This window comes from Schistocerca nitens, chromosome 8 (genome assembly GCF_023898315.1).
Source record: "Schistocerca nitens isolate TAMUIC-IGC-003100 chromosome 8, iqSchNite1.1, whole genome shotgun sequence".
NCBI lineage: Eukaryota > Metazoa > Arthropoda > Insecta > Orthoptera > Acrididae > Schistocerca > Schistocerca nitens.
The window spans coordinates 480,356,697-480,371,092 of NC_064621.1; the positions used below are offsets into that span (position 1 = coordinate 480,356,697).

General features: G+C 41.0%; 1 protein-coding gene across 1 annotated transcript in view; it reads right to left on the minus strand.

Moving 5' to 3' along the window:
- LOC126199626 (UDP-glycosyltransferase UGT5-like) overlaps positions 1-14,396 on the minus strand; it is a 61,476-nt gene that overhangs the window by 26,303 nt on the left and 20,777 nt on the right. The window contains exons 3-4 of the mRNA XM_049936551.1: positions 8,889-9,070; positions 8,333-8,792 (exon numbers count right to left, since the gene is read on the minus strand). Coding sequence (XP_049792508.1) covers positions 8,333-8,792; positions 8,889-9,070 — 642 coding nt within the window. The remainder of the gene's footprint in view (positions 1-8,332; positions 8,793-8,888; positions 9,071-14,396) is intronic.

Below are 14,396 nucleotides of genomic sequence, written 5' to 3' on the forward strand. Positions count from 1 at the left end.
CTTTTTTTCAAATACAGTAGAGTCTCGATATTTCGGTTCTCGGAATTACGAGCCTCGTAAAAAAAATTTAAAAAACTTCTATACAGCGTTTCCCCCCGGCCACTATTGGCACAAGACCTGTTAAACGACACCACACATATGTTTCTCCCAGTTTTTAATTGTTTACATAAGCATACTTTTGTTGAAAATGGTGTTTTAGGTTTATCATTATCAGCAAAATACAATGTTGACTGTTTTGCTTGTACACCTAAAAATTATGACTGCAACAAAGAAAAGCAAATTAGTGCCTCTGAATGTTAAGTTAGAAGCACTGAAACGACTCGATAAAGGAGAAACAATAAATAAAAATTTCTTTCGAATATAGTGTCGACGAAGTTACTGTCGGTGACTGAGCAAGCAACCGAATTAAACTGAAACATTTTTCTTCAAAGAAATGTCTTCATGAAAATGTCTTATCAGAGTTGAACATATTTCCACCAACAGACCATAAATTGCTTCATGCTTCACCTGGGAACAATAACTAAACTGACAGCTCAGAACAACCGTAACTATGTAATGGCTAGTACGTTGCTGTAGGACCTACTCATTATTGTCACTGTTATTATTATTATCAGTAATAGTAGTAGTAGTAGTTGTTGTTGTTGTTGTTGTTGTGGCAGTGATCAGACACAAAGCACACGTCCTGAAGTCTTCTAGTTTCTGCCAGTTCAGAGGTAAGGAGTCTAACAATCAAATGATTTGCAAATAGTAGGCGTAAGTGTAGTGAACACATTTTAACTTGGTTGATCTTAAATGGAGGTGCAGGATGTGGGTGAAGCAAATGTTGCTAGGGAGAGAGGTGGTGAAGAGGAAGCATGTTTTGTAACAAGTGTCTGTCCTCAATGTGGGTAGTTATCTTTCTTTCCTGGGAAGGAGTTGTAGGTAGAATTATCGATGCACTGAGAACTACTTCATCGTTCTATAAAAAAAGGTTGTTAGATAGAACCAGTACCGATTGCCCAATTGGCTCATTAGTTCGTGGTTTATTGAAACACCACCAACAACTAAATGTCCTTTGTCTCCCGTGATTTTAAAAATGAAATTGTCAAAGAAAATTATTTTTCATTCTAAAGTTTAGTTAAGCCCTAATTTTAATAATGGTGTGGGAGGGTGCTGGGGGGCGTTGGTGGGGGGGGGGGCTACTGATTAATATCTGATTGTGCGCAGGGGCAATGGTCTCCGAAAGATTGGGAACCACTGTGTTAGAAGGACATGGGGGCGAGTTTTGGTATCGAACGGAAACTCAGGAAAGCACTTGACAGCGACTGGGCGGTGGAAGCAGTATTTTAGAATATGGCTCTCGACCTTTACACCTACTGACATCATCGAACCTGTTTGGGGTCGGTGCTGTGGGAGATTGCTTAACTCGCCCTCCTCCGAAATGCGTTATTTCGGCTCAAGTTTGAACGTTCTGGTTTCTGGGGCCTCACTTCTTCCGACAGTCAAAAGTTTTAATTCCTGAGAAGGATGGCGAAAGCTTGAGAAATTTATCTCACTCGACGTAGCTTCAAAACCAAGATGATATTAACTTGTTGCTTCTGTTTCCAGCAATTTATCGCCGGCAATGTACTCGAACAATACCTTTTCTTTCCGTCGATTGACGTACAATATTATTTTTCTTTATCTCTAGAGTCAACTGACAACCCTGCAACAAATGGCAGTCGTCTGCATGTCTCACTGCATTTCGCTACATTGTTTTGACGTTTCAGCTATACTATATAGAACATCTACCACAAGCTGAATCCGAGAAACAGCAGGTTCCACAAAAGATTAGAGTGTCACGGGAATCACATCCAGAATGAGTTGCGCAATGTATGTCTTCAATTTAGCTACGTTCGTAGTTGGAGCATTGAACACAACTTCTTTCAGATTAAACTGTAGAAAAAGAGAACCACTACTCAAAATGACATCAAATTTGAACAGCATATCATTGACGCACGGGGAAACATCATGGAACAAAAAATTTAACGAAATTTTACAGGTAGATGGCTTCCACCACGTCAACGTCGCACCACATAATATGGGAGAAATCGGTTTTCAAGTGTTCTGAGGCCAAAAACAACACAAAAAGCAAAATGACGTTCGTTCTTAATTGTCCTGAGGCCAGAAACTCAGTAAAAAGTAAAATGCCGTCGGTTTCTAATTGTCGTGAGACTGGTGCAAGACATGTTCAATACGCTGTCCACCGTTTTCTACCATAAGGTGAAACCGAGAAACTGCATATTCCACAAAAGATCAGAGTCTCTCAGGGGTCACGTCCAGAATGCATTGCGCATGTTGGTAGTTGGAGCATTGAACACGTCTCTCAGATGACCCCACAGCCAGGAGTCACACGGATTAACATCAGTTGACCTGGATGGCCAGACTGTACGAAAACGACAGCTGACAATTCCGGCGTTCCCAAAATGCCTCTGCAGCAGCCACTTCACTAGCTGTACAAAGTATGAAGGAGCGCCTTCTTGCATAAAAATGATCCTATCCACACATTCTCGCTCTTCAAGTGTTGGAATGACGTTGGTGCGCAAAAGACTCTCAAAGCATTTACCGGTTACGGTACAGGTAACAGGACACGCAGGACGCACCTCCTCGAAAAAATACGGTCCTACGATAAACGTGCCGTCAAGCCGCACCACACAGTCATCTTCGCAGAATTAAGTGGTACCGATTGATGTGCGCAAGGATTTTTCACAGCCCATATTCTGCAATTTGCATATCGCCATGTCCTTGGACATGGAAATGAATTGGCTTTGCCTGTCCACAGAATGCTCCTTGGCCATTCATTGTCCACTTCCACGTGAGCAAGAAATTCCAGAATGATCGTTTCTCTTGCTGGCAGGTCAGTAGAAAGCAGCTCCTTAATATGGATGATTTGGCATGGGTAAAAATGCAGGATGTTTCATAGTATGTACAACGTTGGGACTATTACCCATGCAGTGCATGTTTGCACACTACAGATTGGCCGCTTCTGCAGTGTTGTGGCCACGTCTTCACAGACTTACATCCTTCTGCCTCACTGCATCTCAAAAGAACTTGTCTTTTCGAATATTGTAATAATTTTCTCCAGACCATTAGCAGATATCGGACCAATGTATGTTTTCTTGCCATTGAGCGTCCGGAACTGCTGCATTGCTACTGGCACACAGTCACAGTTCTTGTAAAACAGCCTAACCAGCAGCGCGATCTTTCATGAAGACGGTCATACTGGGCATCTCGAACGCAAATTAAAAAACAACTGTGTGCCGCGCGTCTGTAGGTGTACATATTCTGATGCTTACAGCGCCATCCATTGGTCTAATTTTCGTAATTTCTTTCCACTACGTTTGTCCCCGCGTCAGTAAATGCTGCTTACATTTTGACGTCATTCTGAGCAGTGGTTCTCTTTCTACAGCGTTTTTAAACTGTAACTTTAGTTATGGATACCCTGTATATGGAGCACTCAAAGGAAAACGAGACATATGGAAAAGAAGAAAGTAAACTGTTTATTATTTGCAAAGTAATCGCCATAACTGCTAACACATTTATCTCCCTGTGAGACAAGACGGCCAATGCCTTCATAAAAAATTGTTTGCTGTTGCCTACGGAATCACGATTGTACGCAGGCTTCGTCCGAAGCAAATCGACGACGACATATATGAACCCAACTCTGCTTCTCAGTTGCTAACTAGGTATGGGAAATGGATATACATCCTAAACTCCTTCTCCTCCTCTCTCTATCCATATTCTCCTCCCTCCTCTCACTATCTTCTCGTTCCAAGCCTCTCTGATCATCTTCTCCTTCACCGTCTCTACGTCCATTTCCTCAGCCACCACTTCGCTTAGCTCCTCTTCCCTCTTCTCTCTAACCTTAACAATTGTCTATTGTATTGCCAATTCCGATTCCGTAGTTGTATTCTAAACATAAGACAGTAAGCCACAAATACAACTACCCTGTTTTCTGTGAAAATAGACTGCGAGGAGCAAAACAAAACAGCACACTGTTCTGATAACAGTTGTTGTTTAAAATGTACATAACGAGAAAGAATATGTATGGGAAAAACAATTAGTCGAATGGTTTAAGTATCCTACTACCATAGATAAAAAAGACAACAACAAGGAATAAAAACAAAACGCACATTTTCACAGCTGAGCACAGTATAGCATTTCCTTCCTTACAGTCGGATTAACAGAGAAGCACAGCATAGCATTTTCTTACTTACAGTCGGTTTTAACAGAAAGCCTGTATATTGTTGTTTAACAAAATGTAAAGCCTACGTGTGTCTGAACATTTATCGGAGTGTTGAATAAATATTTGAAGTCAGTCGGTCAAGAAATTTTCGCCATTTTGTTCTAACAACGTTTCCCATTTATACATTACACGTAAATTTATATGTGACATATATTAAATAAATATGTAGACCATGGCTGTTCGAATGTTCATTAGAAGTAAATCGATCAAGTACTTTTCGAAATTTTCAGTAACAACGTTTCCCCTTTCTACATTAAATATATACAGGTGAGTCACCTAACATTACCGCTGGATATATTTCGTAAACCACATCAAATACTGACGAATCGATTCCACAGACCGAACGTGAGGAGAGGGGCTAGTGTAACTGTTTAATACAAACCATACAAAAATGCACGGAAGTATGTTTTTTAACGCAAACCTACGTATTTTTAAATGGAACCACGTTAGTTTTGTTAGCACATCTGAACATATAAACAAATACGTAATCAGTGCCGTTTGTTGCATTGTAAAATGTTAATTACATCCGGAGATATTGTAACCTAAATTTGACGCTTGAGAACCACTCCTCCGCTGTTCGATCGCGTGTATCGGAGAGCACCGAATTACGTAGGGATCCGAAGGGAACGGTGATGGACCTTAGGTACAGAAGAGACTGGAACAGCACATTACGTCCACATGCTAACACCTTTTTATAGGTCTTTTTCACTGACGCACATGTACATTACCATGAGGGGTGAGGTACACGTACACACGTGGTTTCCGTTTTCAATTACGGAGTGGAATAGAGTGTGTCCCGACATGTCAGGCCAATAGATGTTCAATGTGGTGGCCATCATTTGCTGCACACAATTGCAATCTCTGGCGTAATGAATGTCGTACACGCCGCAGTACATCTGGTGTAATGTCTCCGCAGGCTGCCACAATACGTTGTTTCATATCCTCTGGGGTTGTAGGCACATCACGGTACACATTCTCCTTTGACGTACCCCACAGAAAGAAGTCCAGAGGTGTAAGATCAGGAGAACGGGCTGGCCAATTTATGCGTCCTCCACGTCCTATGAAACGCCCGTCGAACATCCTGTCAAGGGTCAGCCTAGTGTTAATTGCGGAATGTGCAGGTGCACCATCATGCTGATACCACATACGTCGACGCGTTTCCAGTGGGACATTTTCGAGCAACGTTGGCAGATCATTCTGTAGAAACGCGATGTATGTTGCAGCTGTTTGGGCCCCTGCAATGAAGTGCTCTCCGACACACACGATCGAACAGCGGAGGAGTGGTACTAAAGCGTCAACTTTAGGTTACAATATCTCCGGATGTAATTAACATTTTACAATGCAATAAACGGCACTGATTACGTATTTGTTTATATGTTCAGATGTGCTAACAAAACTAACGTGGTTCCATTTAAAAATACGTAGGTTTGCGTTAAAAAAACATACTTCCGTTCATTTTTGTATGCTTTGTATTAAACAATTACACTAGCCCCTCTCCTCACGTTCGGTCTGTGGAATCGGTTCGTCAGTATTTGATGTGGTTTACGAAATATATCCAGAGGTAAAATTAGGTGACTCACCCTGTATTTCTACAGTACATACATTAAAAAATATATATGTTCATCTGAAAGTTCATTAGAGTATTCTGTAAAAATTTGAAGTAAATCGACCAACGTTTCGAGATTTTTGATAGCGACGTTCCCCCTTTATATATTTTCATACTACACATAAATTCAAGAAACGTAGCCTATGTGCGCCTGAATGTTATTGAGAGTATCATATAAAAATCTGAAGTAAATCAGTCAACGGGTTGTCGAGATATTTGGTAAAAATGCCTCGCCTTCATACATTACATTAGCCTCAGTCTCTCCAAATGTTCATTAGACTACTGTATAAAAATCTGACTTAAATCGATCAAGAAGTTTTCAAGATGATTGGTAACAATGCTTTCCCTTTATATATTACACATACATTTATATGTTACATATATTAAAAATATATAGCCTGTGGTAATCGAAATGTTCATCTGAGTGTCATATAAAAATTTGAAGTAAATCGGATGACAAACTTTAGAGATTTTTTTGTAAAAAAGTTTCTTCTTTATGTATTACATATGTAATTATATATTATACATATTAAAAATATGTAGTGTACGTATGTCTGGTTGATCATTAGGGTACTGTGTAAAAATTGGAAGTAAATTGGTTAAGAAGTTTTCTAGACGTTCTGTAACAACGTTTCCATGTATTACATAGATATTTATATATTAAGGAACATATAGGGCACGGCTCTCCATATGTTCATTAGAGTATCACGTAAAAATGTGAAGCAAATCAGTAGAGAAATTTTTGAGATTTTTGGTAAAAACGTTTCCCTTTATGTATTATACTTGTATATTATATACATTAAAATATATAGCCTCTGTCTGAATGTTCATTAGACTATCGTTTAAAAAATTGAAGGAAATCGGTGAAGATCTCTTCAAGATTTTCGGTAACAGTATTTCCCCCTTACGTACATTACATATGTATTTTATACACTAACAAGTATATAACCTCTGTCTGTTCGGATGTTCATGAGTATTATGCAAAAATCCTAACGGATACGTTCGTCGTACGTCCCAAAATTGACTGCTGGGTTTATTTCAGGCAGTGTTGCTTCTCTGTTAGCACTGACGACCCTATGTAAACGCCGCTACTCTCGGTCTGTAACTAAAGGTCATCGGCCAAGGCGTTGTCCATGGTAAGAGGTAACACCTGAAATTTGGTATTCTCGGCACACTCTCGACATTGTGGATTTCGATGTACTGATTTCCGAAATGGAATGTCACATGCATGTAGCTCGATCTACCAATCGGCATTCACAGTCTGTCAAACCCCGTCCTGCGGCCATAGCCACGTCAGAAAGCTTTTCACACGAATCACCTAAGTACAAATGACAGCTTCGCTAACGCACTTCCCTTTTATACCGTGTGCACATGACACTATCACCATGTGTATATGTGCTTATCGCTATCCCTTGACTTTTGTTACCTATGTGTGTATTTAAAAAAATTGTAGCCTATGTCTGCCCTGACGTTTTTTAGAGTATTATGTGAAAATCTGAAATAAATCAGTGAAGAACTTTTCGGTATTTTGGTACCAGGTATGTAAGTATGTTCCACATCTACTCCTAAACTACTGGATATATTTCAACTAACTATGGTACACATCGTACTTACTATCTGGAAAGAAGTACTGTGGAGGTAAGTTCCATCTAGCTCCCATAGGACTGGGGTCGGTGTGATTAATTTGCGGTAACACTTCATATCCAGGCTGCCCTGCACGACTGATGTGTTGTGCGAGCAGTATTGAAATGTATCCATTAGGTATACATTAAAATTTGGATGCCTGAAGAGCAAAGAGAAGGAAGGAGATGGATAGTGAGAGGGGCGAGGATGAGAAGGACAGAGAAAGAGGCGAAGGAGATGGCCAGAGAAAGAGGGGAGAAGGAGATGGACAGTTAGAGACGAGAAGGTGAAATGGACAGAGATATAGGATGAAGGAGGAGATTTACACACGACAAGGAGGAGATGGACAGAGAAGCTGAGGAGAAGATGGATGGACAGACATTAGTAGATGACCAGAGAGGGAGAAGATACGGATGGATGTACAGAGAAAGAGAGGGGGACACAATCAAATATACAGAGAGAAAAGAAGATAGACAGAGAGAGGGTGGAGGATTGGGAGGTGTAGGATGCAAGTGGAAGAGGAAGAAGTTGGAGGCGATATACGAAGAGATAGGTACGAGATCGACAGAAATAGGAGGAGATGGACAGAGAAAAGAGGAAGAGGAGATGGAGAGAGAGATGGGGAAGAAGGAGATGGAAAGAGAGAGGAAGGAGGAGAGGCACAGAGAGAGGGGACAGGAAGAGATGTATGCTATAAGTGTGTGGTACACTTAGGTGCATGCAGGCAAATCCGCAGGTAAAAAGCTAGTATATATGTATTAATGATGTGTTTAGTACAGTCGTGAGAAGAAAAAGATAAGAGCTTTGATTAAATTGCTGAACATTAAATTTATACATACCTGTGGAAGTGGCTTCCGCTCTTTTTCTAGATGCAGTCCCGTCAGCTCTATCACACCAGGCAGCCTCGGCCGTGGGTAGTTCATGCTGAAGTGATTGTTTACAAGAAGGAGGCTGAAGTTTCTCTCAAAATCACGTATAGGGGGGAGATCAGCGCCGAAATGCTTTTTAAGTACCTCTTCTTGATCTGATATCATTTTATAATTCCATATGTAATGGAAGCGTGCTGTTACGTACGCATTATACAGCCTCTCCCAGAAGGACATGTGGTCCGAGTAGCCGACCATTATATCAGGGGAGCAGGAGGGGTTGTTGGGATTTCCCAGCGCTGCTAGTGCCGGGCTGGGAGCGCCCAGAGAGACGAAGCCAATCATCGGTGGGGATCCCAGCTTGTGCACCAAGCCATAGTAGCAGTGATGCATGAACCTCTCTAGAATAACCACGTCGAAAGATACCTGGGACCTGCAAACAACATTAAGATATCGGACTTTTTCAAATGCCCTCTTGATTATAAAACTGTAAAAAATCACGGATATCCACACATAGATGCTTACTTACTGAATTAAATCCTTCATCTGTTGGGATCCTAGCTGCATTTCACATATATCTTTTCTTGTGAGAGCGCAGATGCTCAGTAGTTCAATAGGACTTACATCTGAGGTTGAGGTAAAGTCGAATGAGGCTTTCCAGTAATCATACGACATCGACAGGTCAATTTCAGTATAATTATGGATATTTTCCTGCAGGAAAGAAAAGACTTTTTTGATATAGTAGCCAGTAACAGTAAACTGAAAGTTGTACAGAGTGTTCAAATGGTTCAAATGGCTCTGAGCACTATGGGACTTAACTTCTGTGGTCATCAGTCCCCTAGAACTTAGAACTACTTAAACCTAACTAACCTAAGGACATCACACACATCCATGCCCGAGGCAGGATTCGAACCTGCGACCGTAGCGGTCATGCGGTTCCAGACTGAAGCGCCTAGAACCGCACGGCCACACCGGCCGGCTGTACAGAGTGTACTTCCAGTTGCTTGTTATAGTACTGTTCATGCTTGATTCGCACTCTTTAGATCTTTATAGTCAAACTGTAAGATGTAAACACATTTCTTCCACAAATTGCTATAAACGTGGATCAGCAACATTGGTTTATCTATCAAGTTAAGAACTAGTAAGATATCAATAAACCATACCGAAAATGTGTTTTGATCTTCAATTAACAGCCAAACACTAATTTAAAGAACGTAGCTTGCAGAACACTTGTAAGAGACATAAAATCGGTTTTGGTTAGGCAGAATATTCTAAATCGCCTCTATAGCCGAAAGACAGGTGTTTTATGTAGAACGTCGCAACGCCGCAACGCTAAAAATTCCGCACAATAGAATGCAGACATCCTATAAAAGAGGAGGATTATTATTTGCAACATCAGAGTGCAGTCCTACAAGCTGTATCATCAACGAGGTAGAGCCACCAAGTAGACAAACACCAGTTGATGTTAACCCCGTCAATACCCATGTCATACACCTACGCTCATTCTTCGTAGAGTACAGATATAGAGAATAATCAGTTACACGAAATCCAGCAACTAAGAAGATAAACACTGAAGTGACAAAAATCATGGAATATTCACTTTCGTGAGCACTTGCTTAACAAAAATGCCAAGAATTCATGTAACTCAACTTTTGCAAAGCATCTCAAAACAGAGAAACACACATTTTCTCCGCCATCTATGCTTAACATACGAATTTTACGTATAGTTGACAAGGGCTACAAAATGAATCTATTCGAAGAATTTGAAAAACATAAACATTCTCACGTAAATTCAAAATATTTGTTGAATGATCAATTTGCATTAAAAACACAACTATTTTGATTGCATAGTATCTCTTATAAAACGTGAAAATTAGTCCATTCCTTCGATATACTAGAACTACATGTCATGTTCTTTCAAATGCATATACCGGGTGATCACAAAGTCAGTATAAATTTGAAAACTTAATAAACCACGGAATAATGTAGGTAGAGAGGTAAAAATTGACACACATGCTTGGAATGACATGGGGTTTTATTAGAACCATAAAAAAAGTATTGCTAGACGCGAGAAAGATCTCTTGCGCGCGTCGTTTGGTGATGATCGTGTGCTCATCCGCCACTTTCGTCATGCTTGGCCTCCCAGGTCCCCAGACCTCAGTTCATGCGATTATTGGCTTTGGGGTTACCTGAAGCCGCAAGTGTATCGTGATCGACCGACATCTCTAGGGATACTGAAAGACAACATCCGACGCCAATGCCTCACCGTAACTCCGGACATGCTTTACAGTGCTGTTCACAACATTATTCCTCGACTACAGCTATTGCTGAGGATTGATGGTGGACATATTGAGCATTTCCTGTAAAGAACATCATCTTTGCTTTCTCTTACTTTGTTATGTTAATTATTGCTATTCTGATCAGATGAAGCGCCATCTGTCGGATATTTTTTGAACTTTTGTATTTTTTTTGGTTCTAATGAAACCCCATGTCATTCCAAGCATGTGTGTCAATTTGTACCTCACTACCTACATTATTCCGTGATTTATTCAGTTTTCAAATTTATACTGACTTTTGATCACCCGGTATATATATATATATATATATATATATATATATATATATATATATATATATATATATATATATATATTGCTAGCACAATACTCGTAGACACGTAGATGTCATTCAGTTACTGTAAATTGTCAATCAGTATTTAAAATAATCACATACAGTATGTATATTTCTGGACATGCCATGGAATTATGCTTCAATGAAGAAGATATTGACATCTGCAAAACCAAAACAAAGTATGTTTCTGTAATATATTTTTCATACATCACGTAAATATACAGCCAAAGTCTAAGGATTCATATCATTCCTAATTTTGATGGCTTCTGAAGATGACATACTAATTTTTAGAAACCGGTAAAATATAATAAAATTTATTTGCAACAGATGCCTGAATTTTATCCTGGGAAGAAAATGTCTCCTGATATCCTGTCGGACCTTCTTCTGCCCGCGTAGTGCAGCAACTCGATGTGACATGGTTAAAACAGGTCATTCGAAGACCAATGCAGGAATTTTGAGCCATGCCGCCACAATTGCAAAAATGCTGCAGGTACAGGATTTTGTGCGCAAACTGACCTCTGATTATGTCCCATAAATATTCGACGGGATTCGTGTCAGGCGATCAGGGTGGAAAAATCAATCGCTCGAATTATCCAGAATGTTCTTCAAACCAATCGCGAATTATTATGTCCCTGTGACGGGGCGCATTGTCATTCATAAAAGCTCCAAACGTTGTTTGGCAACACGAAGTCCATTAATGGCTGCAAATAGCCTCCAAGGAGCCTAACATAGGTACTTCCAATGATCGGTTCAGTTGATGCCAACATCATTATGGAACTTCCTGGCAGATTAAAACTGTGTGCCGGACCGAGATTCGAACTCGGGACCTTTAACTTTCGCGGGCAAGTGCTCTACCAACTGAGCTATCCAAGCACGAGTCACGCCCCGTTCTCACTGCTTCACTTCTGTCAGTACCTCGTCTCCTACCTTCCAAACTTTACAGAAGCTCTTCTGTGAACCTTGCAGAACTAGCGCTCCTGAAAGAAAGGATATTGCGGAGACATGGCTTAGCCACAGCCTGGGGGATGTTTCCAGAATGAGATTTTCACTCTGCAGCGGAGTGTGCCCTGATATGAAACTTACTGGCAGATTAAAACTGTCTCCGCAATATCTTTTTTCAGGTATGCTAGTTCTGCAAGGTTCGCAGGAGAGCTTCTGTAAAGTTTGGAAGGTAGGAGACGAGGTACTAGCAGAAGTAAAGCTGTGAGGACGGGTCGTGAGTCGTGCTTGGGTAGCTCAGTTGGTAGAGCACTTTCCCGCGAAAGGCAAAGGTCCCGAGTTCAAGTCTCGGTCCGACACACAGTTTTATCTGCCAGCAAGTTTTATATCAGCGCACACTCCGCTGCGGAGTGAAAATCTCGTTATGGATCATTATGGTACAACCACCAGCTTGCACAGTGCCTTGTTGACAACTTGGGTCCATGGCTTCTTGAGGTCTGCACCACACTCGAACCCTGTCATCAGCTCATACCAATTGTAATGGGACTTTTGTGACCAGGTCACAGTTCCCCAGTCACCTAGCGTCCAACTGATATGGTCACAAACACAGGAGAGGAGCAGCAGACGATGTGCAGCTAACAAAGGCACTCTCATGGGTTGTCTGCTTCCGTAACCCATTAACGCCACATTTCACGGCACTGTCCTAACGAATACGTTCGTTGTACGTTTCACATTTATCTCTGCCGTTATTTCACGCAGTCTGTTAGTCTGCTAGAACTGACAACCCTATGCAAACGCCAGTGCACACGGTCGTTAAGTGAAGATCATCGGCCACTGCGCTGTCCAACTTGAGAGGTAATGCCTGAAATTTGTTATGCTCGGCACATTCTTGACCCTGTGTATCTCGGAATATTGAATTCCCCAACTATTTCGGAAATGGAATTCCCATTGCAGCTAGCTCTAAATACCGTTTCGCGTTCGAAGTCTGTTAGTTCCCGTCGTGCGGCCATAACCACGTCGGAAACCTTTTCACGTGAACCACCCGAGTACAAATGACGGCTCTGCCAGTGCACTGTCCTTTTATACCTTGTGTAAGAGAGACAACCGCCACATGTGTATATACGATTCGCTATCCCATGATTTTTGTCACCACAGTGTACAATGCAATATGCTGACAACATACAAGCAATGTTGAAACTGAATATAGCTGCAAGGACTGGAAAAAATATGGGCAATTAACCATAACCCGTTGATCAGTTCAGTAGCAGAGCAGGGTTAGCCTCGAGGTGTGACCGCGTGGTTAATTTTTTTTTTTTTTTGACACCCTGCGTCAATGCCTAATATGTTGTGAGAAGCTGAAATTTGGCAATGGACGTGACAAAATTTCCAATCTTAACGCTTACCTCGCCGTCCACGTACAGTTAAGAAGAGATTCTATTCCTGCACAAGTCCTTTTATTCAATAATGAAACACAACCCATTTCTCAGTCGCCCAGCGAGTTATATCAACTACTCACTTAACAAGGAAATCGAAATGAGTCTTGATTACTGGTATTACCTGGAAGTGGAGCACACAAAATTGCTACATTGCACGAAATAAAAAGATAGTTTCGCCCGATTTTTGACAGTTGGAAGGCAAGGTAGGGTAACGTGGCCCGGACGGTAAAAGTGGCCATTGCATATGTTTTGCCCTGAATAGTGCTGCTGCCTATCGAGAAGTGGTCAAATTAGTTCCAATGTACACCATCATTTTTGTCAGTGAGTTTGACACAGGAAGTTTGTTCCGTTATATTTTAGTAAAAACTTTTCTGATTTTTAGTTATCTAATGTGATGTAAGCAAGTTATACTAGTCTTGTTGCCTCACTTATATTTAGAGTAATACCTTTTTACCATACCACTTGTTTCAACAAAGTCTTTTGGGCTACAAACGTAGTTCCTTTTTGTTTGTTCCTGTCTGATAGTTTCATCTGTGAACCACTAAAGCCAGCAGCTGTCCGATCGGGAATAATGGCCACATTACTCGCCGGGAAAAGTGCCCAATTTGTTTACCCTGCAACGGCACAGGAGTCAGTAATTATTTGTTCTTATGAAATTAATTTTAACTACAAGAAGAATATCCTTTTTATGAGTAGAAAGTATATCTTTGTTTTAAGAGCGTCAGAACACTTACTTTCACAGAAGAAGAAATTTACTTGCAACTATTACATCACAAAGGCAAAGAAACTACAAACCAAGTTCAATTCGCGGCACCTACTCGGATTTTGTCTCAGTTAGGAATGTCTTGTACGGGATCCATTCTGCCCTTGTGATGCCAAATGAGAAGCTGCTAGGATAAAAAAGCAGTGGAATTATCAGGATTCGTCTAATGGAAATTACGGCTGGAGGGACTGGCGACATTTCGATCACATGTCCCACAGTCATAGACCGCTCCTCTTGCTACCTTGTAGGCCGTAGTCGGGTAGTTACA